Here is a 27,493-nt window from a genome sequence, read left to right as displayed (position 1 = left end):
TATTTAAATTTATAGTCATATAATTTTATTTTTATTTAAAAATTATTAAAACTTAGTTAAATAAAAAAATATATAAAGATTAAAATAAATCACATGCCTAAATATACTTATCAAATAATTAATCAAAGTCTAGGAAAATGTAATATACATGTAAATGTAATGAAAATAAGAGTTTCAATGCATTTACTCTTATATACATAGCCAGACAATATTCAAAATGAAATTTGAGACATTGGATGATGGAAATAATGAGGAACCATAATTCACTCTTTAATCTAACAACTACTTACTAAACCGGATTTAATGTGTAAGAAAATGGAAATAAGCTTTGACAAGCTTATACAAAATAGGTGTAAACAATATATCATATTACACATTTTATAAATGCAAGATTCATTAGATAAGTGAAACTTACAAAAATCATATTTTTCTAATAAATGTTGACTAGTGGCAGAAAATATGTTAAAATGAACATGCAATATATTATATTGCTAATATCTCTCAATGTGAATAAGTCTATTTTTTTTATGTATAATTTGTGGTAAATAATTAACTGATTTAGCAAGTGGCTTACACATATATAAGGTAGTTTAGGTAGGAATCACTCAAATTTACATCTTAAAGTGTGTGTATGCTACCTTGACCAATTCCTGAAGAGAGTATGGAATAACCCAGAACCAAAAGCAGTATCCCTCAGTCAATATGTGAGTTCTGATTGTACGAGTGACTCCATATACAACTCGAGATTCATTCGGTTGAGCAGCCTTTGCATATGGTCTTCCTCTTCCTGTTTTGTGTTTCCAACGGAAACCATCTGAGAATGGGGTTATGCTCAAATGTCGATAATTCTGCAATATACAATAGGAGACAATATCTTCCAAGACTTTCAAGAATTTATTCATCCTGAGTATACTCTAACAACATGTGTGGAGAACGGTAGATTTTAACAAGCGTCCAATATAAAATCTCTTCCACTTCAAGCTCTCCAGCAGCTCTTGCAGCATATATATCTTCACATATTGCCATCAATCTGCATCAATGAACAAATTATTTGGTCACTTATGAAACCTTTGGCATCCACTTCGTTTTATTCCTCACTAAAACAGAAGGGAGCCTCATATGAACAATCTATAAGATGGATTAATTGCTCGAGCACCTGTCACACGAGGGAAGATTCTCAAAAGGAATTCTCATTCGCAAGTCAGAACATTGTAATCGGATAAAACGTCCAACTGCTAGGACAAAGGTAATGTACAGCCCCCAGATACTAAACTTGCTGAGAGTGTCACCGATAATGCCCTCTTAAGCAACAAGGAGATTGGTATTAGTCAGTGTATTGATAAAATCTGTGAGGAAACAATGTCTGAATTCGGCCTAACTCATGAATAGGACACTATGTGATGAGTGTAAGGATTAAAATGATATTTGGTTGCATTATTTTAAAAAAATAAAATACTTGTCTGAATTTCTAGATAGGAATTTACTTTGGTTGTAATTTTAGACTAAAATTTAATTTTACTGCATTTTCTTTTAATTGTAATTTGTTTTTTAGTTTCTTTAAATTTGTAATTTTAGACTGAGTTTGAAATTGAGCTTCAATTGAAGACTCAACAAAATCTCAATAAGGAGTGCACAGTTCAACCAAGAAAAGGAGAGAAGAAAGTCCAATGGAAACATGGAAAACAAGTGTTCATATTATTGCCTAGGAGAGCAAGTTACACAAACAAAGAAAGCACCACTCAAATTCAATCGTGAGAGAACCTTTTAAATTATAATTTGAATTTGAATTTTCCCTCTTTAATATAATTCAAATTTTGGATCAAACATCTATTTTGGGTATATAAAAAATTGGAAGAGTTTTTTACAACATTATTTCTTGTGAGTTTTTCTCATTCTATGCCTAATCTTGATTCAAATGATTCTCGGATGCGCTTATTTTGAGAATGATATTCAAGGAGATATCCTCATCTCTTTTTTTTTCTGCTTTCATTTGGTTACTTTCATATATTATTTGTAGATTTGTTCTTACCTTACACCAAACTTATTTTCCATTCAGTTCTTATTCAAGTTCTTATTCAAGTTCTTATTTCAATATCATGTTCTTTCTTTCCTAATGTTCTTATGAATCTATTAATCACAGCCTTTTATGAACTCCTAAAATTAAAGCAAAGATGAGGTTCATGATGTAGTTTGATTCTTGCTATATTATCTTGCTTCTAATGCTTAGGTTTCTTTGTCAACCTTGTCTTCTATCACTATGCACCATGTAAGGGCCTAAAAATATATGACAGTTGGGCCTTATGTTGAAGTAGCTAAGCCCATAACACTAAGGACACTATGACCTTAGGAGGGACTTCTCAGAGCTGAGCTCATTATCTCAGCTTCCCATTCTCTCTCTAAAAAGCTTGTTCCTCCATGTTGGATTAGGTGGTGCTGAAGTGACCGCGGCGTAGAGACCTTCGCAACCATCCGAATAGATTTTTCATTCTTCAGCGGGTAAGTAGCTCTTCACTGTTCTCCGCTGTTTGGGACCTAGGGCAAGTTGCATGTGCCTAGTGTACCCTTCTTTATGTTTTCCTCCGTTCATTCTAGCTCTAAGAGCTGTTCTTGGTCACCGCATTGCGGGTTGTAGGGAGCTGTCTAGATTATTCGCGTGTAGGGTACTGGAGCTGCAAGTCTTAGAGCTGAGCAAAGAAGTTTCAAGGTAAGGGGAGCTAGGTTTTCTTAAAGTTTATTATTATGAAATGTGCAAATGTGCTGATCTCTGTGCAATTATGTTGTTTGGGTTGAAATTGTGTTTCTGAGATTTGCTATATGAACTGTATGCTGGAAATTTGTGACTGTGGATTTGGTTGGGCTGAGGTGATATTTGAGATTGATATGTTTGATGTATGCACTGTTTTGAGTAAACTGGTAGTGTTTTGGGGTCACTTGAGAGGAAGTGAGGTAGTGGTTTTGGGAAGTAGGGGTTCTGGGCACAATTGGGCTGTGGGGACATCTTAGGCAAGTCATTTGTGACCTGTTAGGATCATAAAACTGGACTAGAACATGTTAGAAGTGGTAAAAATCGAAATTGGGTCCTTAAGTTGTGGAAATTGATGTTCAAAAGACAAAACTTGATCTTAATCACTTTAGAATGGTAGTAGGAATGTTTAGAACCATTTAGATGAGTTTAGTTAAGTATAAAACAAGAATTAAGGGTGTTAGAAGTTAATAAAAATGGTTAGGAATAGTTGGGTTAGGTACTGTTCATAATTCTGCAGAATTATGCAGTTTCGCAATTGATAACCGTTCGGCCTTAGCGTTCGGTCTTAGCGTTCGGTCTTAGCGTTCGATCTTAAGTGGAGTTCGACCTTAGTACCCCGTCTTGTTGAGCGTTCGGTCTTAGCATTCGGTCTTAGCATCTGTCTCAGCGTTCGGTCTTAGCATCTGTCTTATCGTTCGGTCTGAGGTGGAGTTCGGCCTTAGTAATCTGTCTTGTTGAGCGTTCGGTCTTAGTGTTCGATCTTAAGTGGAGTTCGGCCTTAGTACTCCGTCTTGTTGAGCGTTCGGTCTGAGGTGGAGTTCGGCCTTAGTAATTTGTCTTGTTGAGGGTTCGGTTTGAGGTGGAGTTTGGCCTTAGTAATTTGTCTTGTTGAGCGTTCGGTCTTAGCGTCTGTCTTAGCGTTCGGTCTGAGGTGGAGTTCGGCCTTAGTGATCTGTCTTGTTGAGCGTTCGGTTTTAAGTGGAGTTCGGCCTTAGTACTCCATCTTGTTGAGCGTTCGGTCTTAAGTGGAGTTCGGCCTTAGTACTCTGTCTTGTTGAGCGTTCGGTCTTAAGTGGAGTTTGGCCTTAATGCTCTGTCTTGTTAAGCGTTCGGTCTTAAGTGGAGCTCGGTCTTAGTACTCTGTCTTGTTGAGCGTTCGGTCTTAAGTGGAGTTCGACCTTAGTGCTGTGTCTTGTTGAGCGTTCGGTCTTAGTGGATGGTCTCAGGTAGCGTTCGGTCTCTTAAAGAGAGTTTGGTCTCTTAAGTAGCGTACGGTCTTAGTGGGTGGTCTTGGTAGTGTTCAGTCTCTTAAGTGGCGTTCGGTCTCCGGTAGCGTTCGGTCTCTCTTAGTGAGCGATCCTGAATAGTGTTCGGCCACTTCTTCAGTCTTACCATGTATGGACCGTTCGGTCCTGTCCTTTGGGAAGTGAGACACCGTTCGGTCTCCCCCATTCATAGGGTGTTCGGTCTTGCCCTTTAAGTGTTGATGTTTCGTGTTCGGCTTTTATTCCTGTTTATTCCAGTATGCTATTTTACTTAATAATTCCAGTTGCTTTAAGGGTTTATATGTGCATTAACATGTTGGTGTTAAAGTGGAAAGTATTAGTATTGGACGTAATTCCATGATCCTCAAGGGGATACATGGTGGTGCCCTTCTAGTAGTGTTTAGAATGATTTGCATGGTAGCTCAGTCTTGGGGGTTTTCCTGACGCTCCAATGGTCCTTCATTCTCAAATAGAGAGGATTGAACCATGTGGTGAGGAGTAGCAGGAGGTCCTAGTCTTGGGTGCTTCTAGTATGACCCATGGTGAGTGATAACGGACTAACCTCGTGAGTGTGGTAGGGTGAAACCCATTGGCAATGGCTTTGCAAAGCAGTAGAAGCCACCACGAGTGCATAACCCGCCATAGCTCGGCAATCATTCTAAGTCCGGACGAGTCAAGTTTAAGGGCAACAAGTCATGTTTGTATAGTATAGTATATTCGCCTTTACTTGCATGTTGCCTATGCCTGTTAATAACATGATTTTTATATCTAGCTCACCCTTACTTGTGTGTTTGTGTTTGCTTGGGTATGCTTTCTTTTGCAATGATCATCCACTTGGATGTGAGCAGAGATGGATGAGGTGCCTCTGGAGCAGGCTTTGGAGGAAGGCGATGTTGCGGCTTAGTCTCCTTAGGACTCTCTTAGTATTTCTTGTATTTTGAATTACTATTTAGTTGTTAAGGATTTTTCCGGTGATTCCTATCCTTTTGAAACACTCTACTTGCGTTTAAGTTTTAAATTATGCCTCATTCTGAGATGACTGTAAGCTTAACTACTTTGTTTACAGTCTACTCTAACTGTTCTCTTTTATTTAAATGTGGACTTACTATGTTATATGCTTCTATATAATCTGGGATGTTACACACCAAGTGTGAGTTTAGAGGAAAGTTTATAAAAACTTTTGAAGTGAGGTGATTGATATTATAATGTAATGATTCTAAAAAGCAAGTTACTGGTAATAAAACTGACTATTTTTATTTTTATGAAAACAAAAAGTACATAAATTTGTTTTAATTTAGATAATTTTGGAGGTGCAGGATGAAATGTTTGGAGGTGCAGGATGAAACAAACCCAAACATATGAAAGACACTAAATAGGGAACTGTGTTAAAGTTTAAGTTCAGCTTACGCGGGGTTTCTTCAGATACAATTATAGCCATGGGTCCTGGGAACTTCCCACATCCAAGTGAGCCTAAATAGCCCAAATCATAAAACGACCACCACTCAGGATCTCCACGGTTAAGAACAAGATCCCCACTAACCAGCTCAACCTGCATGGACCATATATGCCCATTATAATCTGAGCCATAGCTAGTAAAGGAATGTAGCAGTTCAACTAAGTAAACTAGGAACATTTTTTTGGTCTTAATAAATATTTTTAGTCTTAGATTAGGCATATTATATCTTCTTAAACATACCGACTGTTCGAGGGATCGCACATCTCCGGACCCTGTGACTCGGAAATATCTAGGGTAAATATTGAATACTGCGAAACTGTTAGAAGTACCATTGAAAACTTTAGTCACTTCTGAAGATGTGGGAATATTCGGCTCCATTATGGTCAATTCATACTTGACTGCTTCCTTTCCTTTAGGCCTATCTCTGAAAAATTCCCAGGAGAAAGAAATGTCCATGCGTCGCGTAAGGGACTTTATAAATCTGGTCTGCACAATTAGTGGAACATGCCACAATGTACTTGCGTCTGATTGGCAGCAAATTAATTGGATGTCTTTCTCATTGTATGCATTAAGATAACCCTGGGGATCCAAACTTGTTCGTGCTTCAAGATTTTCCCAAGAAATCTTCTCGCACAAAGTAGTCTCAAACAGTGTCAACCGTCCACTTGATGTCTTTATATCAACCCTGGCACTTGCATCTTTGATTGGGTTCGCAATGTTTGTTGGGTTACCACTGCTGTACATCTGTCCAGAAAATGTAATTTTGAGGAAATGGTGGAAGTGATACTTCAGTAAATGATTTAGGAATATTTTTTGCCTACAATGTTATTATAATCTAGACTTCACAAGTGATCTCAAAAATGTAAAAGTAACATTTAACAGCTTTTATCTGCAAAATGACAGAGGCATATAAATAAAATATTTGAAATATGTATTATAGGATTATGACAGTCGAGAGTTTAGAACAGGATTGTGTTGAACCGACCAGTGCTACATCATTCCCCAAAAGGAAAAGAAAAAGAAGTGCCGGTAATAGTCCTATGGTATGACCTATGAGCTATCTGAAACAGCAGACATGACCATATAGCGCTTCCATGATTTTTTTACTCCTAATATGCTATTTTCAAGGCCTGACAATAGTCTAGCTACAGCACAGCAAATATATGTCCAAGTACTTGACAAAAGATTTTTCGGGGTTGGGATTCTCTGCTCTTATCTACAGGACTTGAACACATCTATTAAATCTAGGAAAAATATATCTCTGCTCCCTATCAAAAAATTATAATCGAAGTGGAGCAAACAAGCCAACTTGAGATAATTCAATTACCTAAGCTAAAACGTACATAACAGGTATTGGGCCATTACAGTGACTCGGGGAAGAGAAGCCGTGCCAATGATTTTATATATTTCTTTTCATTAACCAGTCATATTCATCAGCTAAAAGTTATGAAAGAAGAAATTATATCATATAGTTCTATGGAAAGTTATTTTCAAGCAAATTGCTTCTTTAAATTGAAAATGTTTTCTTATCTTTCTCACGTGAAAGGTATTTACTTCAACATTTGTAGACCAAGTCATTCCCATATTATTATGCATTTCATTAATTGTATAAAAGGATTTCAGAATCAGATGAAACTCAAAGTAGTAAATTTTATTTTTAAATTTTAACCAATAAGCAAATACTTGGATTTTTGTTTCTTACCAACATTGGAGCCCATATGACACATAGTAATACAAAAAATAAACATATCCCATTGATGAACTTCGTCGTTTTTGTCTGCTTTTGTCCTTGTTGGTGCCTGGCTCTATTCAGATCCACATCGCATTTGACAAGAAACAGACTTGAATGAATGTCTTCTAACTAGAAAATAAGAAGTTAAAGTGTTATAAATAGGGAAAAAAACGCACATTGCCCTACAGTTTATTGTGCTCGAGAATAGCCAATTAAGAGAAGTCCTATAATATTAACATGCTAATAGCGTAACTAATAAGCAGTATCAGCAAAAAAAAAAAATCAAGGGGGAACATGTGAAAACAGTTGACAACATACCTTGAGCCAGTCATGCATAGTCAAAGATGTTGTTGTGCAAGACCAATCTAGCACACATCTCAATTCATAAAGGAAAGGTATAGCACGATATAGTCGAAAACCCAAAACATTAATCCGAGAAACACTACTGGTCAAAAACTGCCTGTACAAAGTGCTCTTATGTGGAATCCCAAAATGAATTTGTATGGCTTGCAAAACCAGAGAAATTGCTTTTGTGAGATAAATGGCTCGGAGTGCTAGTATCCCAGCATATCTGTGTAAAGGATCCATATCCCAAGCATATTTTGTGACAGAATACGTGAAGAGAATAAGGTTGAATAAATAGAAAATAACTTTTCCTGTTGCAAATGAGCAGAGGTATATAATTCGATCAAGCACAATCAAGAAAAAGACAACCTGCAAGATAAAGATCTTAAGCTGAGTAACTAACAAGACATAAACATCAGTGTGTTGTAGAATTAACGTCAAGTTCACCGGATACTAGAATGTTCAACACCAACACCACAAGAAATTGAAGAATAATAATAAGAACGAATGAAAGAATAACAACACGAGAAGATAACAAGGTTCAACTAGAGTATTAACAAACTCTAATTTACATCTCCAAACAAATTCACTAAGAACAAGTTCTTCTCTTTAAGAAACCGACAGAAAGAACTACAGATTACAACTCAAATGTCTCTCTCTTACGACAGTGAATGCTCGCTCACTTTAGAACTCAACAACTCAACGTCATGTTTTACACAAAGGTACCTATTTATACAAAACAACTATAACACTCTCACGAATCATGGCACATATCACTTAACAGAAACGTGACATGTGATTCCCATGTTTCATGCTTAACACAGGCATAAAACATATGATGACCTAGATAGTGGAAGAGACACAAATGGCTGGCTATACAAGATGACCCTCTACAGACTAGTGTACCAGACGATCCTCCACTAAACAAGCATACAAGACAATGTTTCTCCAAACAGGTGTACAAGACGATCTGTAGTAGTAGACAAGTGTTTCAAAATATCTTCACTCCAATAGGTGTATTAGACGATCTTTCACCAAACAACACGCAAAGAATAGACAACCAAAGTATTAATAGACGACCTTGTTCAACTAGATGATGTTGAATAGTTTTCTAACTGACCCAATCTTTACAATGAACTTTCAGTAAATTATTTAATCAATGCATTTGAACATAAATGGCAAGTCACATCAAGCAAAATGACCAGCCACCTACATCTCAGTATTTGACTTATAGTATACATCATAGAAATGAAATAAAAGCCATCTATATCAATACATTCCGAAAAAAAAAAAACTTACCATGAGAACTAATACAAAATCTTCTGGGAACTGATCTTCAAGCTGATAGACTTCAAAAAACTCACTATTAGCTTTCATAACTGTTTCGTATAAAATGGAAATTAAGAAGAAAACAACCAAATCAGCTCCAAAGATGTAGGCATACAGATCAATTTCCTTCTTTCCACCACCAATTACGGATAGTATGCGATATGGAAATGCAATTTCTTTAAAAATACCAACTTGTTGAGCTTTCTGAATCTCATTAGATACATCTTTCGCTGGGGTTAATGAACTGTACCATTCCTCAGAAGCAAATTCAACAGGAGGGGAGGCATATAACACCTCAAAAACAACAAGACACAAGTTTTCGTTTTCTTCGCCTTTTTCAATGCTCTGTACACGAACCCTACTTGCTGAGTGCAATTTAAAATGGTTATCCACTTTGCATCTCCTCCTATGCAAGATCTTCAGCAACTTATTTATTCTTGATTCAATTTTCTTTGGTTGAATTCCCTCTTTAGGCCACGAGATAACTTCCATAGACAGCTGGACAAAGTAAGGGGGAGTTTCTGCATCCCATGTCAATGATTTCCAGTACCTACAGAGGCTTCTGATAATCAGTTTCAGTATACTTTTCACGGGTAAAAATAATCTCGGTAATCTCTCCCGGTAGGTGGAGCACTTTAAATTCTCTATGCACCTCTGATTTCTTCTCTTATAAAAGGTGAGATCTGCAGTAATTGTCCAACCCCCATCCTTCACAGTTACGGAGATTTGCACAAGAGTGAATATATATACCAGGAAAAATGGTAAATTGCTTGTCACAAAAGATGATGTTATTTGCTTAGTAGGAAATCCTAATTTTTGAAGTAAGCTAGCATGAAATTCAAACTCGGTATGTTGAATGATGATTTGATACAAGTACTGAAGCAAAATGCACACCTCCGTATAGATTAGCATAATAACCCAAAATATGTAACTGGGACCAGTATTTTGACAGAGAGCATATAAGAAGAGAGCTGCTAGATAGACCACAGAAAGTAAACTGAAGTACCATAGATATATTAGAATAAAGCAGCAATAGCAAACAACATCATTATTTGACCTCATTCGGGACCACATGTAACGTAAAATAATTCCAATTTGGAGGCATGCAGTATCAGGCACAGTATGCTCGTGAAAAGAGTGGGTAGAAATTGCAGGTTCTAAAGGTTCGGCACCGACATTCTGATTCTCAATTTCAATCTCATAGTATTCCTCATCCTCTGAAGAATCTTCAGTTGACTCTAGTTCCCCACGTTCTATCTTTAGATAGTTCATTAGATTTGTAACTGCCATATTTCCAAGAGATTGTAACTGAGATAGCCCACTTCCTATGAAATATATAGCTGAAACCAAAGAATTTCTCCTACCTGGAAGTTCACAACGATTTCTTATTTCCAAATCCAAAACATTATTGTTTTTAGTTCTTTCCCTTCCCTCCACAATTCCATGAGGAGAAACCATTGGGTGCTTCCGGTATTGTGGTATCAGTGGACATTTTGATTTTTCACTCAGTAGAGATTGTTTCCCATCAAATGGACTAGTTGTCTCCGTAGTCATATCAAGATCTTGCTTCCTGAATCCATTTTCCGGATGCAAATCTACGGAAGAGTTTCCTCTATTTGTTAGGCCATCAATTTTTAGAGAAGCATTACTACAATTTGCTTCAGTGTTAATATTATGTAGCTGATTTTTAAGATTTAGCATCTCCGATTTCATCTTTTCTACTTGCAAGCTCCGAAGATGTTTCAACTCCTCAGCTTTACGAATATGCCGCAAATGAGCAGTCTTCCAAGCAGCTTTCTTCTCCTGCTGTCTAAGTATGGCACCAATCTGCTCTTTCTCGAGATGTTTTGAAACATAAGCAAACTCTGGAAATGAAAACATGTATGACTGTAGTGCTACCAACACAAATATTATGATTTCCACAATTGATGATCTTGATGTAATTCGAAACCCATAATCATACTTGTGCAATCCAATCAATCCATTAATGGATTCTATTGAACCAAATTTGAAATTACTGAAGTTTCCAACAAAAGGAGATTGATATGCAAGTGACATGACAATGAGAACAAAATTATACATCCTTAAGAATTTAAAAATTTTATTTCCCTGCTTTAGTATCTTTAGCCTCATTCGGAAGAAAACCAGAGCAAAACCGAGATAGCCAAGATGCAGAATATCATATTCAAGAGTTCCTGTAATCAAAATCAACGAGAGAACAAAATCTAGCAAGTGACAGTAACCATAAAGCCTCAGGTGGTCAACAAATGTCCAGTATCCTTTTGTCTCAAATGATAGATCACTTAGTACTGAGGCAGATTTCCATTGGGAGAGTATCTTCTGGTACATCTCCAATCCAGTGAGACAAGATGACCGGTCAGCACGGAATTTGAGACATGAAAACATGAAAACACCATAATACCAAATAAGCATATAAGGATCATCCACAATAATTCCTGCAGTAACGATATTTAGCATAAATTATTTGGGAGAAGTAATCACACAACAAGAATTTACAATGAATGGAGCTCTGAATTATCACTAATAAGCACACTATAGTATTGAAATCAGGCTTCAGGTTTGTTATATGGGATGCACATAACCCACGAGATATATGCCTAATACCAACCATCTAAACGCACATAGCCATGAATTAACGGAGAGATACCTAACCAACATTTTTTGCAGTAGCTAAAATGTATATCTGATACTCTTCTCCAACAGTCATTGCATGGTACTTGTTCTTCCTCTTGGTTCGTATAAGTGTTGTGCATCCAGATGGCCAAGTATTCAATAATGACGATGGAAGCAAATAAGAAAACAAAAACAGGCCATAGTTTTTTAATTAGTAGCCGATGAAGAAGAACACAAGCAGCAAGTGATGCTATATAGAGCAGAGATATAGCATTCAACACAGCAAAGCTAGCAAGAAGCAAAGCAATCATGTTGATTTCAAGACCAAATAAATTGAAGATATTTTCAATCCAGAACTTCAAGGATACTTTTAAAACAGTCTTCTGCATCTCCATCCTTTCTTTTCTTAAGAAAAAAATCCGTTTTCTATTCCACTTCAAGCTATCCTTGGAACTCTCCCAGAAATGAAAATATCTTATTTTTTTTGCACTGTCTCTTTCAGGCCCTGAATCTGCCCCCTGGGATAATGCAGAATTAGAAGTTGGCCATGACCGACTTCTTCCACTTTTTTTAAATGTTGGTGAAGTGGAATTTTCCAATTGTTTGCTCTGTGCACAGGCCGTAATTTCATTGGAAACTTCTATTGGATTGAACAGAGGACAAGGTTCATTCCATTTTCCTCCATTTCCATGAACATGGTTTTTCTCCAACCAACGCAAAACATTGTATTGAAGTATACATGCTACAATAACCACAACCTTTCCCCTTAATCCTGACTCCAAACCTTTAAAACCAGGTTTATACAACTGCAAACCCATAAATAATGACAACTGGAAGTGCTCTTGACCAGGGAGCATCTCAGCCTGATTTCCCCACATCTGGAAAAGATATTCAACCGATATAAGAAGTCCTGAATAAATTAGAAATACTTTTGCAGGAATATGAGACAACTTTGGTAATCTTGAACAATTGATTAGACCAAGAAGGTACAGGAAACCAAATGCACTTATAGGCGACAAGGATGCATAAAATAGGGCAAGAAATAGTATTTTCTCGGCATGCTGAAACAAAAGGCGTCTGGCAAAAGCAAAGGGTCCTACTTCTGGTCCACTGTAGTCACTAGATGCAGATCTTTTGCTCTTCCTCCTTTCATAGCTATATAGCTGCATCACAACCAAAACAGCCAAAGATCTCCAAATGTTTTGCAACATCGAAGCTTCTGGGTTATAACCAAATGCAGTTTGAAGATCAACAATCCTAGGAAACCACCCCTCAGAGCTGGAAAAGACACCAATGCCGTAAATGGAGATAAACACAACTATAGCATACACTTTCATAGGATACCAAAGATGCTTTCTTGATTTGCCAACAAGTTGTCTCCCACTTATCCACAGTAGAAGAAAGAATAAGTAGCCAAATGAAGCATAGTTGGGCGTGCAAAGGTATATAGTGAAGAGAATTGTTATGAAGGCAATGTATTTGCCACACAACCGATAAATAGACAGGAAACTCAGTCTTATGACCTCCAAATATGATTTAGTCTTCCTCTCTGAGTAATTAAATAGAATGGTTAGAATATTAACGTCCAGTATACACTTAAGGCTAAATATGTAGCTTAAACCAATAAAGTAACAAAAGGATGATAAGACAAAGAGGAATTATTTAGCAAAGTAAAATGAGATGGAAATCCTCAAGTATAGTCAATATTTACTGAACTTATACCATGAGTTCCTTGGTTCTCACTAGACCTTGGACTATAACCTGATAAACAAACAGGTCTGATCAAGAAAGCTCTCAAGATGCTAAAGCCAAATGGGGGACAAGATGTTTGCTGAACGATAGCTGACAGTGAAATGAGTGTTTGCAGCCCATGACTGTGAATTGCACAGAAACAAGCAAGAATCGATATCTGGAAGAAATCCACTGAATGGATATAATTAAGCAGACCTGCAACATTCACAAAACAGAAGAAAGATATCATAAATAACTGTGTTTAAGACAATAGATATTTTACATTTGCACCATAAAAAGCACATTACAAGTTCATTCTTACATAAAAAATTTACCTAATTGTGAGAGAATCTCAAAAGCATATGAACCCTTCTGGTCCAAAGTTTTGGAGATCAAATCAAGTTGTAGAATGAATTGAACGGCAAACTGTGCCTCACATAGAAGTATAATAGCTCGGTGTAATTTACAGTCGATTGCATGGCTTAATAGATAAATTAAAAAGAAAATCACTGCATGTAGAAAAGGTAGCAGTCAGAAAAATTAGGAACACTGATACATCTCAAACTACTCTAAAGACAATGTTTCAAAGCAAGTTTCAATTTGATTAACAGTCAGCGTAAAACTCTTGGTTTTATAGATATAAAAGAAAATGCACATCATAATTGTAACTCATGTCTTTCAATTGATTTGAATACTTGAGCTATTTAATCAGGTGGAACCTTGTGGTTCATGGGTATTGTAAAACTCTTTACATTAATTGTGGATCAAAACTCCATTCCTATAAAATTTGGTTAGGACTGGACCAACATCTTGCGCTAACAGGAAATACAAATAAAAATAATTCCTTATTAACATGTTAACAAACAAATGTATAATTAACAAAGAAGGAAGTTGTTGGCAATTGTGCTTACTATAAACAGCATGAACGATACCAGATCTTATTGAAATAAGAAATATCAATATCAGTACTGCAGCATGTGAGCACTTGCGTAGTCCCCATGCTATTGTAGCCACAACCGATAGTGTCGTCTCTTCTTCCACTAGAAATTTTGCACAAAAAGAATAAACAAATAAAAAATAAAACATTTCACCCAAAACAGCAAAAAGTATTTTATAAGCACTATAAGCAATATGCCAAAATAATTGGAAGAATGAAAAAACACATTTAAGAATCATTATTTTATTCCTTAAACTGCAAATTTATAATAATTATATTTTTGAAAAAGATAAATGAAATAGCATTAGATATTCCATTGGCAAAAATTAACAGCACATTTTGCTCGGATAAGGTGTCATGATAGAGACTTATCTCAGGCAAAACACATTTTTTTCTATAGATGTGAAACATAAAAATCAAACAAGAAGACATTATTTAAAGAAATGTGTGTTGAGAAATACAAGATTTATATCATTTAAAAAATGTCCCAGCCATGCTTTCTTGCTGATTCAATTGTTAAACCTTCTGAAAGTGACTGCAGACATCAAATTTAAATGTGTTTCATAAATGAATCTAAAGCCAGTAAAACTTATTAAATTTTAACAAAAAAAAAAATAGCCAAATGTTATGCACCTTCATTAGCATATATCTCCTAACCTTGTAGAATATAAGGGAATTTTACTATGGAACTCAATCATCATTTCATAAAATCTCACTAAAAAGGAGTATCTGGTTAAGCACTTGAAAAACATAATTTCACACAGTAGTAAGCTTTGTCTACTCAGACCGTCTAGTTCTGTCACCTTCCACTACAGCTTCATCAGCTGTTAATTGTCCTTGACCAGTAATGCACAATAAAACTGAACTGTTCACAAGACTACACATAGCAAAAAGAAAACCAAGACAAAATTGAGCAAGCAAGTAGTATCCTGGGATAGGGTAATGCCACAAGCCTATAGTTTCCCATATTTCCATATCCTGCAATTGATTTATAGAGGATGTCAACAAAAGATTCTTTAATATAATTGTAAGATATCAAAAGCCTCTAGCAAAGTGTACCTTCCATGATTTGTTACTAGAGAAAGTGAGTACCACATTGAAGATATATGTGCTAGCTGCCCAAAACAGAATGAAAACAAGAAGCATGCCATTTAAATAGTGCAACCGAAACATGGAAGGAAAGGCATACAAAATGTATCCCACATAAGCAAGCAATCCAAATGAGCCAAGACTTGCGAAGTGAAAACTCCATAATGATAGAGCCAGCAAGGAAATCTGCAAGGTATACCAACTAATGCAATTAATCAACTCATAAAAGTTCTGTTATGTGTCATGGATCAAAACAGGGAGAGAGGAATCACAAGAGAACACTAGATAATAGGATCAAGTTGATCAAAGGGGGTTTGTTTCATGTTATCTTTCTTCATTCCTGGGAACGTGAAAATGGGGATAAGTATTCTCCGGAAGGGGCTGGTATAAAATATTAAGATGGAAATGGAAATTAAGTATTCCCATGTTGGATAGGTGGCTATGAAAAAAATATTCTCCAGTATCTTTATCAACAGGAAAGTAAGTCCTTCACATTTTAATTGCTCCTATTCCCCTGAAGGGGGTGGTATAAAATAAGTTTAATCATTTTTAAGGTCTTCAGAAACTTCTTAAATAGGTTATTCAATTATTTTTTAACTCAATTAAGTATCAATTTGTGTAAACTTAATTTAAGGAAATGGCTTTAAGAATTTGAGGAAACGACGTTAAGAATGCACTCACGTGATATGACTTTATAAATCTGAACCATGTGACACATGTTAGTGAAGTGAGTTTTGTTATTTTTAAATTAAAAAATTTGGAATTTCATTAAATCCTTTGCCAAAATCCCTAATTAAGGAGTGTGTGAAAACTACGAATAATCGAGGCAAACAATTTTGGGTTGGGACCTCTGCACCAATCTCTTCAAACAAAGCTCTGGCCTATTCCATCTTCCTTTGTTTACGAAACCCAGTAATTACAGCGGTCCTTGCCACATCATTCTTTTGCGGTACAACCCATTTTCTGGCAACCCATTGATCATCACACATACCGCGCTCCTATGAGGCATCGCTTCAAACAGCGCCCTCGCGTGCCCAATCCCACCCTCCACCCTGGCGTACTCATTGACCATGGCGGTATACAACACGACATTCGGATGCGGCATCTCTTCGAAAAGCCTCTGCGCCTCCCTCACGCTTCCAAACCTCGCTAGCCCGAGATCACCACGTTGTACGAGGCACCGTTCTCCTCCGGCGCCGCAGCGAAGTAGAGAAAAGCGTTATCAAGGTCGTCGTTTAGACACGCGGCAATGATGGAGTTTCAGGACACGACGTTTCCCAACTGCATTGAGTGAAAAAGCTATGTTGTAAACAACTTCGAACACCCAGGCAACCTTTAATTAGGGACTTTGGCAAATCAGGGATTTAATGAAATTTCAAATTTTTTTAATTTAAAAATTACAAAATCCATATCACTAACTTTTTCAATGTGCTATATGATTCAGTTTTGTAAAGTCAACATACCACGTAAATGTGTCACATGGTTCATATTTTGCAAAGTCAACATGCACTTTTAACTCTGCTTACTTAAATTAATAATAGTATGTAATTGAATCAATTCTACACAAATAAAAACCTAATTAGATAAAAAACAATTGAAAGACCTGTTTAAAATATTATTGCATAAATAAAAACTTCGAAAATTATTAAACCTATAAAATATTAAAATGGAGATGAAAATTATTGTCTATTATAACTACCTATTTCCATTACATTCTTCTCTTTTTTATATATTTTTTAAATTAGTAATAACAATCAACTTATGGGAATATGATTCATGGATATAAAATTCCAAGAATGTGACTTCAGGGAATATAAGATGATACCGTGAAACAAACACTCCCTAAGAAATCAAAAGATGTTGATATGACCAATACACATTTGACGGATAATCTCACGTGATTAATTTAGTAATCAACAAACTGTCACATTTTTTCTCGACACCCAAAATAACCAAGCATGAATTTGTTGTAATGTTATATGGTTGATTAATTTGTTAATTACAAATTACAAATATACAACTAATCACTTGATAAATTTATGGATTAACTGATTAACATAGTCTCTTGATTTTATAATATTTTAAATGGCCAACTGTGAGAGTCCATAAATTTAGTGTTATGAGGGGGATAAATGTCTCAAAATAAAGAGATCAAGTGTTGCATGAGCATATAAATAAAAAATTTAAACAAAGATGGTCTCATTATCTTCAGACTCGGTAAACTGTCTTGGTATCACTTGCGGTTTAGCAAAACTGTGGAGAAGTTTTAATCTGACAAGTTGCTTTGAGGTAAGGGAAGTTTGTAATTTAATTGTGATTCTCGTTTCATGATTGTTTACTTGCTGGAATGATGTTATGTTTGATGATTTGGTTGATGTTGAAATATTGCATGTTTGTTTGAATGTATTGATGATTGATGAAAAGGCATAAATTGGGTATGAATATAGTTTGATCGTGATTCTGCAATAATCTACACAATTCTGTAAACTGTAACCGAGAGTCATTCATGACCGTTCGGTTTTCCTTTGATGTGTTCGGTCTTAACTGGATTCTCCTTCTGAAGAGAATTTTAGTTAATGATCGTTCGGTCTTTTATTGGTAGGTTTAAACATAAATACTTAGTTTAATTTTAGTTTTCTATTTCTACTTAATCATCAGCCTAGTTAGGGTATTCAAATAAGTTAAGTAATCAACATTATAGTCGTTTTCAGTATGTGAATAAATGTTAGATTGTTTTCGTGGTCAGCTTTATATATATATATATATATATATATATATATATATATATATATATATATATATATATATATATATATATATATATATATATATATATATATATATATATTTTTATTAGCTAGAGTATTCGGTCTCTACAGTGCTAGGTCTGAGACTAGCACTCGGTCTCTTCAGTGTTCGGACTTAGACTAAAGATAAGTATTATTAGTGCTCGGTATCGTACTAGTTCTCGGTTTCTTCATAGTATTCAGTTTGCTACTGGTATTCGGCATCAAACAGTATTCGGCCTAGGCTTAGTAGTGTTCGGTTTAAACTCTTAGGAGTCGGGTCAATGAAGTGGTTAATTTGGTAAATAGCGTTCGGTTATGCAGTTACTAAGGAGTGTTATTCCATTCGGTCTCGTTCATAAACATGATAATACCTCTTTCGGTCTTGTTCATGATTAGTATTTTATTTTATCATTCTGTTTGATTGAATTGATAGTTAAGTATGATGATATTGAAGAGTGATATGAATTGAGTAAAATGGATGTAAAAGAGAATTCCAAGGAGGAATATCTCATGAATGGTATTGGAATGGTAAAGTATGAATGTGGACAAAGCTTAGCTGGCGTTTATCCTGATATTTCGTGATTGCTCATTCTCACGTAGAGAAGAGTAACTCATGTGTGGGAATGGCAGGAGGTCCTGGACCATAAGGTGAACTTGGGCAGAACGGACTAACTTTGGGTGGCAGCTGTTGAGGGTATCCCAGCTATTACATCACCCGGGTGCAAAAACGCCGTAGCTACACAAAATTCATACAGTCCGGACAGTCAGAGTAAAGTGGTCGGTCATTGCATGCATTGTTGTATGATTATGGTTGGAAATGTATGATTGGTTGTTGCATGATTGATCTATTGAATATCTCAGAATTGTGTGAATGATATGTTATACTGAATTAATTAAATTACATAAGCTTACCCTACTTTCCTGTCTTGTCATGTTATCCATTCGGTCGTCCTTGTCATTGCAATGATCACCTTGTAGGTGTGAGCAGAAGATATTGAGTGTTCTCTGGAGCATGCACTAGCTAGAGAGGATGGTTTCCGCTAAGAGTGAGACCGTTCGGTCGATACACCTCTTGTATGACCGATCGGTCTGCTTTTATAATTTGTATTAGTGTAGGTTTCTTTAAAGTTTTAATTTATGGTTATTTTAGGATAACTGTAAGTTAGCTTTATTTTCTGTAACTGTTCTATCTTATTGTAAATATAAGCACTCTTAAGTATAGTTTACAGCTATATTTTTGGGATGTTACACCAACACATATTAAACGTAAATTTTGCACATAATTTTACCAATAAGCAATGTAATGATTAAAAAAAATAATAGAAATGGATATGTCTAGGGTACCGGAAAACCGTATGTAAGAAAGTTGATACTAAATGACCGAGAAACAACTCCTCGCAATAACAAATTAGTGTGCCTCATACAAGACCTGTAAGAAAAATACAAAACCAAAACATGAAAGAAATAAATATTGTTAGATCACACCAGACATGTCAGAAAATTACAAAACCAAGAGATGAGAGAAATAAATATTGTTAGAGTTCCTTGTATAGGTGATTAGATGAGGGGACCTCATGCATATGTTTTTAATGGATATTGTTCCTATAAAAGATCACCGAATCAAACATAAAACTAGTTAAAAGTTGGAATCGTGAGTTTGAAACCAAGGTGGAAAAGCAAAAGAAATAAAAAAGATCTAATATACGATTATTTTGGCAAAGGTGCCCGATTCATGCATCTCTTCTAACACGAGAAACTCCTTAGCAAGCAAAAGGAGTAATTTAATCATTTCATCTAAAATATATTTAAACTATTCTACTTCATACACGTAAAATAGAAAAGAGAGAAGAGGCCAACAAATTAATTACTTGCAACAAAATTCCAGTACATACCGACAACATTCACATCTCACCCATAATCATCTTATTAATATTGTAATACGCTAATACCTCACTTGAGTTCATAGACAAACTCAAGTGAAGTATTATCATACGAAGGTAGAAGAACAATCATATTGCGGCATTGAACCAGAGCATCGTCGTTGCTAATATGCAGTATTTTTTAACTTCATTATTTAGAAGGCAAAGAAATAAAACAAAAGCAAGAAAGAAAGAAGGATTAAATGAGGAAGCTGCGTAACCTGGACTCTTGAAGAAAATTAGAATGCTTCTTAGGAAGAAGCTGCGCGGTCAAGTCACTTTCTCTTGTAGATGTGATGATCTCCATTTCGGCTAGCTCGCTTCTAATCCAAGATAACTGGAACAAGGCTGGAGAATAATCACCCAACCTAAAGGAAATCTTAAAACAGACAGAAAAAATCTAGCCTACTACTTGTTTGAGTGTATCATCTCAATAAATTGTCATATAATGCCACAATTGGTAACTAGATTTTATAGCAAGTGTTCAACGCTTTCCTCTCTGCTCAATACAAGTGCCAAAACTCAAGAAAGAAATCCATAACCAAGTTTAAGTTTAGCTAAATTAAAATGCAATAGAATTGCATTGTGTGAATGTGATAAATTTATAGGCCACAAAACTCTTCTTTTTAACTGCCGTAATTAATTACTTATTTCAGTTAGTTTGCTTGTCGGTGGTAGCTTCTAGTTATGAATTTACTCTGATTTTGAACATATTTGTACCTTAAATGCAGTGGGTGTATGACCTTTTGTTGACAGCATGTATGGATGGGCTGTCATTTCTCATGTTCTTCGCCTTTTCATGTTATACTTCTGTTTCATGGTTTTATGGTTTAAACTATCTTCATTTAAAAGAATGCGCAGGACTTCTTTGTCATCTAACAAGCCACTCTTTTCTTCAATCCCAGGGAGAACAATACGTTCTAAAATTTTAATTAGCTAATAATTTTAGAATAGCCAACTGATTTAGAAAAAAGAGAAGCATTTTATCAACTACAAAAATAGGGTCACATGTTACACTTCTTGGATGCGAACATCCTCACGAGTGATCTCGTATTGTCATTTGAACATCCTAGAGTCAAACAAGAAGGGGCAAAAGGGTCATCATGTTAGGTGTAATCAAATAAGTTCCCTTAGGAAATTTATACAACAAGGAAATGAGACAAACTTTTTAATAGATATAAGCTGTAATTTTTTTACCACTAGTTGATAACATAACAGAATAACTAATTCAGTTACTTTCTGTTTCTATATATATTTGCTCTTCTCTTTTATATGTTGAGATAATAATACATAATTTCCTTCTTCGTTTCTTCCACCCTGTGTTTCTATCTCCTTCTCTGTTTCCTTTTTCTTACATGGTAATCAAAGCTCCTTGCCATGGCTTCTCCAAATTTTTCTTCCCCACCCAAATCTGTTACCTCAGTTGTCCCTTCCTCCTTTCACCCACACACTTCCAATACATCGATCTCTCTAAAACTCACCCCTGACAATTTCTTGATATGGCAACAAGTGTTTGCCACCATTAAAGGGCTCCAACTCTTCCGCTTCTTGGACGGTCTTGACATTCCACCAAAATACCTATCTTCTGAAGATGCGATCAGCAGCGTCATCATTCCTGCCTTCCTTCAATATTTGCAACAAGATCAACCCTTGGTTGCTTGGCTTCTTGCATCTATGAACACCTCGGTTCTCAACCAAATGGTCGACCTCACTCCCGCCTCTCAAATTTGGAACAAAGTTCAGATTTATCACGCATATCAATCCAGAGAAAAGATCAAATCTTTGAAGATTGCTATCATCTTTTGATGGAGTGTAATCTTCTCAAAATCCTCCAAAATTAAGTCAATGCAACTAGTTGTGCAGGTGTCTAGTATAACTCTTTTTTTTCTTCTAGGTCAACAAATACCAAACTGCCTTGTATTTTTCTATACTATCTGTAACAATTTGGACAATATTCTCTTCCTTCTTCTCCTGAACAACATTATTCATCATCTTAAAAAAAAAATTCACTGTCTTACATCAGTTGACTTCAAAAAGAAAATTTCCCTTAATACTATGTACGAAAATGTTAAGTATAGTCCTCTTCCACTTATTGGTCCCTCTATTGGTCATTTTGGTGCATCTTGTCTTCTTCTAAATGTTTCTAGGCTCCTTCAAATGTTGAGTATTTCAACTTGTTGCTTCAAATATTTCACCCTAACCTCTGGGTGGGATACTGGCTTGAATTCTATACCATCTTTGGCAACCAATACAAACATGTTCTTGAACTTTTCACACTTTCCTACATCAAAAGGTCTTGCATATTCTCATTATGTAGTTTTGAATAGAAAATTGCTTTCTAATATTTTTGCTATCAAATATATACTCTTAAATCCTATTACATAATTGTTATTTTCTACACATACAGGCTTTTGAATACTTGCAGGATTTTAAATAGATCTGCTATTACAAATTCTGTTATTTTATATCACATACTCCTGATAATCAATCATCTTTAACTTAGATCTTAGATCCAATCACACAAACATGAGACCGTCTCCTCGCTTCTCTAGTGCTCTATTTTCAACAGTACTTTTGGTTGTGAAATTGAGCATCAAAGCCTGTGTATTTATACTTAGAATTTCTCATTCAACTTTTGCAAAAGTGGAGTACTTTGAGGTGGGTTCATGGTACTACACTTAACTTAAAACCTCCACTATCGCCTTCAAAAGAGTCCTTCGCTCTCCCTTTGTGTCAATCGTTTGGTTCCCCTTAATTTTGCCTTATTTACAAAAAAAAAAAAATTCTTGTCATTTTTGCCACGATAATTCTTCATCTGAAGAACTTCATTGTTTTCTTTTGCTTTCCTATAACTTGTCCAAAATGTTGGTGGGCTGCTTTCGTCAGGTTCATGCTAATGTTTGTGCCCTTCTTGTATTGGTTTCTTTCCCTTGATTATGGTCTCTCTAAACATTCATCTTTTGTTATGTTTTCTTGTTGCCTTCACTAATCAACTCTTGTCTTTCTTTCCACTAGTTTTGGCTCTTCTCTTGAACTTCATTTCTATATTCGTTTTCCATCTCCCTGGTTTCTAAATCTTGGATTCGAACTAAAAACATTTCATAGGAAGGTATTGTACACTACCTCGTGATAAGTCCAGGTTGAGTACTGGTTATTATTCTTCCATGTAACCAGCCATTTGAGAGCTTCTCTTTCCAATGCTAACATGACCTTCTATACTTTTATACCTTCATTAATTCAAAGAACTACTCTGCCATAATCAGCCATCAAATCTTGGAATCTATCTTTATGTCATTTTTACAGCAATCCCCTCCCTTCCCCCTAAAAAAATCCGGACCAGTGCTCTAATAATTGTTGATAGAACTGGATCAGGACCAATAAGAAAATAGATAGAATAGGTGATTAGAAATTACAAAATGTGTATTTTCCTTTTAATCAGAAACTTTGACAACAGAGCCAGAGATGAATAACATTAACGCACGAGGTATTCAAGAGACCATATCCCCTTGCCACTCTTTTAAAGTCCAAACATTCCAAAGCGATCAAATCAACCGCCCCCCTTTCTATGAAGCTCTTTTCTTATTTATTATTTCAAACAATCCCACATAACTAACTAATTCACTAATATAAGTAAGAAATGAATAACTAATCTATTGTGACTAGCTATTAATGAATCAAACAAATCGTTTAATCCAAGTAGCTGACTCCACCAAATGGGAAAAGGCATGGTCGTTGCTATTGGTTGATCTGAATACAAAGTATCTGGAATTCAGTCCGCTTTGTAAATTGGAAATAAGCAACAGGAATTATCAACTGTAAATGACAAAATATCATTGTACAAATTTGGTTGAGCTAGTAGTACTAAATCCCATATGGATAAAGCTAATCTTGCAACCATTCAGTCTAAGTATAATACTTTAATACTCAAAAGCATACGAGTCAACATGTTCATATTTATTTACTTGATTCCCGCCACCATTCCACGAACACATAATGATAAATAGCTATCTTATTTTATGTTACATATTGACTCCATTTTCAATAATATAGGGATGCATTTAATATTCTTACCATAATGTAGAAAAGTAGAAGTGAAAGACCAGAACAAACTTCTGACCATTCTGAACTTGTAGAAATTTTGAACAACCCAAAGTGGAAAAAAATCCACTTAAAAGTTGCGGGGAATTCAATGGGAAGTTGATATATATACAGAAAAATGATATTGAAGCCACCATAAAATAGAAGATATTTCCACCACCTACAAGTTTGTATGAACCAGAATTTTAATAAACTAGTAAAATTCCAATTCTAAATTATATGTAAGTAACAAAAAAAACGGCCTTATCATAACTCTTCTGCTTGAGGAAGGGGGAGCTTACCGAAAAATACCTAAATAATTGCTTGTCCATGACCAATCAACAAGTCCTATGCTGCTACAAATGAAAAAAGGGAAAGAAATCCAAGATACATGACTAATCCCAGCAATTAATTGTACGGCAGGTAACAATAAGCAGCAAGTACCCTTGAGATGAGATCCTACAACCAAAAAATGGACATCCGTTTATAATTATTAGACACAAGTATATTAGTTTGTTATTGGTATTCAGTCATTCACAATTTCATTGGCTAAACATAATGTAACTAAAAGAATTAATGTAACAATTTTATTTACATCTCACTTATATACCCTGATTTTAATGATATCGCCAGTTGATGTGCCCCAACACCCCTCCTCACACCAAGAATTGGAATTTTGTAGATCCAATAACAACTCAATAATGGATGAAATTGTAAAAACAACAATAGCTGGAATAAACTCTAATATCACCTTATAATTTGGATTTGAGTCTAACTCAATCATACAAACTGACTTGTAAAGTGAAAGTTATCTCTCCACTTATATACTTTAATTAGGTCATATTTCTAATTGATATAGGATCTTCAACACCACAATCCATGCCAAAAGCTCGTCATCTTGAGCGTGAAGTTTGTAGGATAGCCATCTATGAGTGGTTTGAAACCAAACAACAACTATTAGGAATGGCTCTCAGACTATCTTACAATTCGAGTTTAGATTTAACTTAACCTCATAGAATCAACTAAAAAGTGAAGGTTACCCTCTACTTATATACTTTAATTTGATATATTACCAGTCATTTTAACTCTCCAACAGCCTAAAATTACAGCACTAAGATGGACATAATACATAAAAATAATAATTTAGTCTTAGAGCCAAAGCCTCACAAATAACTATCTAAAGACACAATTACCACAAACAGTTTCAATTTGAGGCAAGTATATCTAAGTCTTCTCTTAGTCCTTCTCATATAGACCTTCCATGGCCTACTACCTATCACGCAAATAGCCATCCTAAGAGCCTAAGAAAAACCTTTGTTATTGTATGTGCCACTTGTCTTTTTCATAATATAGAAACATAAACTTTATTCAGGATAACAAGTCAATTACAAAAAAGGGTAAGCTAAACCATCCATGAAAATTGAACACAGAAAAAGAAGACATGAACAAACTCAAAATAATCAAGGTTCGAAAATGCAAAAGTCCCTCAAATACCAACAATGGTGAGCTAGTAACTCTTCTTAAACAAAGATGATCAGCACGCAGGAGAGAAGCCATAAACACAACCCTATTCCAAAGCAAAAATTTAGGGCAAAAAGAGAAGTTTGTATGGCAAACCTATCAGCAGAACAAAATAACATAGATGCCCAGAACAAAAGTCTCTCCACCATAGATTTTGATCAAACCAATTTCCATAGATTTCAACTATAGAAAGAAAAGTTGCTAATACTTGTGTGACCAAAAAGTGCTCTCCCAGCAAAGTCCTCCAAGAATGCACTCTGCAAAATCATTTCATTCAGTATTTTTTTGTAGTGTATTCTGAAGAACAAAACAATGAGGATAAAACCTCTATAATATAAAAAAGGTAAAACCATAAGACAGAAAGTTTGAATACCGTATAAATCCAATTAGCTCGGCCCACTGAGCATCAGCAGTACTCCAATGATCCCCCTCAATGGCTAAAACAATATGAAATACGGCATGGGAGAGTAAGGTCAGAGACGATAACATTAGAACGGACCATGATATCAAATATTGTTGATGAACACGGAATCCTGTTTGCATAAAAAGAAATAGTTTACTACATGAAGAAAATATATAATTATATATTAGCACCAAAAATACTAAAACAGCAATGTCATGAAGAAATAATGGAAACAGAAACATAAAATTAGAGAATGTGTCACCAAACTCCCTATTAGACACCAAATCTTTTGATGTAAGAAAAGGCATGAAAAATCAGTATTTACATCCATACAAGGATTGGAGCAAGCTTCTCACCCTTTCTAGAAGCAGTGTACTGAATGAAAAGGAATGCCATCAAATCAAGCAACGATATCAAACTCCAGTTAAGCAAAGATGCTGCATGAAAAGAGAAAAGTTGTCAGTTGCAATTTTTACTAATAAAACAACTATGACCATACAATAGACTTCATGTAATTTCAACCAATCCCTCTCAAACTTAAGACGGGATCAATTTTATAACTATAAGGGTTGCGTGTCCTTATTGTATGCAAAACCATAAGAACAAGTATGCATACACTCAAAGATAGTTACTCGAATAATATAATACTCTGGAACTTTACTTTTTTTATTCGAAAAGCCCAAACTGATCACGAATAATAGCCAGTTCAAAAAACATTGTGATCAGTAAAAATGAATAGAGTAAATAAATCATATAATATATATAAATAGTATAATATATATATATATATATATATATATATATATATATATATATATATACTGACAGTGTACAAGAATTTTATACTTTCATTTAATCAGCAACAGTCATACATTATAAGTTTGCCAATTATTACATAAATACCTTAATGTCAATGATGATTATAATTGATTGACATGTAAATTTTGCTTGTTTACACTTGCAACACATAAAAATTCAACTCACATGAATAATGTGAATTCTTCACAATTGAAAGTCAAATTCATATGAAGCTGGTTACTATTATTTAATATATACTCTATAGAAGTGCAATATGAAGTAGCTTCCATCAAGTAAAAAATGCCTATAGGTGAACTGTAGACTCAACAAAATGATGTGCGAAGAAAATGGAGAGGTGAAGCAAACCTAACAGAAGGAGCATAGGCAATGCGAATCCAGGGATAAACCTCGCCATTACCACTGTTCAAGATTGAAAACTCTTGTCAGTGCAAGCATTATAGAGAGATCGAATCCAATCCGCGCATGAAACCCAGAAAGTTAACGCGGTAAACTTGTTGGTTCTCATGGCGATGTGAACTGCAAAATCGAAAAGGTAACAGAAGTGTCATGCGAATTGAGGAAAATGGAATGTGAATGGAATCGGCTAGGAATGAAGATTGATGTTTGAAATTTGAGACGCGACAAAGCTTGTTTTACGCTTATGGTTTTTTATTCGTAGCTGGGCCAAAATTCTCCTTGTGCTCAAGTTTTCCTTTCCCTCC

The 27,493-nt window shown here is 35.3% G+C and overlaps 1 protein-coding gene across 3 annotated transcripts; it reads right to left on the bottom strand.

The window, feature by feature from the left end:
• Nucleotides 1–445: 445 nt before the first annotated feature.
• LOC108342870 (piezo-type mechanosensitive ion channel homolog) lies at nt 446–27,493 on the bottom strand. 3 transcript variants are annotated; one of them, XM_017580747.2, is made up of 21 exons: nt 27,138–27,490; nt 26,330–26,410; nt 25,944–26,103; nt 25,667–25,827; nt 24,352–24,508; nt 24,044–24,230; nt 20,194–20,309; nt 19,398–19,482; nt 15,235–15,450; nt 14,979–15,153; nt 14,150–14,278; nt 13,574–13,747; nt 13,230–13,454; nt 11,542–13,056; nt 8,844–11,329; nt 7,518–7,913; nt 7,170–7,328; nt 5,708–6,211; nt 5,419–5,560; nt 1,157–1,301; nt 446–1,030 (listed from the first exon to the last, which is right to left on the bottom strand). In XM_017580747.2, the coding sequence occupies exons 1-21, from the start codon at nt 27,184–27,186 to the stop codon at nt 895–897; spliced, it is 7,398 nt and encodes a 2,465-aa protein (XP_017436236.1). In that variant the 5' UTR covers nt 27,187–27,490; the 3' UTR covers nt 446–894. The 3 variants fall into 3 exon arrangements, with proteins under 3 accessions (XP_017436236.1, XP_017436241.1, XP_017436238.1); XM_017580749.2 differs by lacking the exons at nt 446–1,030; nt 1,157–1,301 and having other exon boundaries at nt 5,423–5,560; nt 5,797–6,211; nt 27,138–27,493; XM_017580752.2 differs by lacking the exons at nt 19,398–19,482; nt 20,194–20,309; nt 24,044–24,230; ... (3 more) ...; nt 26,330–26,410; nt 27,138–27,490 and adding an exon at nt 16,113–16,615.

The sequence above is a fragment of the Vigna angularis genome, chromosome 6 (assembly GCF_016808095.1).
Source record: "Vigna angularis cultivar LongXiaoDou No.4 chromosome 6, ASM1680809v1, whole genome shotgun sequence".
Taxonomy (NCBI): domain Eukaryota; kingdom Viridiplantae; phylum Streptophyta; class Magnoliopsida; order Fabales; family Fabaceae; genus Vigna; species Vigna angularis.
This window is presented reverse-complemented; position numbering and strand designations above follow the sequence as displayed.

Coding starts and splice junctions, on each gene's coding strand:
- LOC108342870 (XM_017580747.2), bottom strand. CDS start 27,186: ATGGCGAGGTTTATCCCTGGATTCGCATTGCCTATGCTCCTTCTGTTA. Junction 13,748..14,149: donor TATCGTTCATGCTGTTTATA/GTAAGCACAATT, acceptor TTCTACATGCAG/TGATTTTCTTTTTAATTTAT. Junction 5,561..5,707: donor TGCGATCCCTCGAACAGTCG/GTATGTTTAAGA, acceptor TGGTCCATGCAG/GTTGAGCTGGTTAGTGGGGA.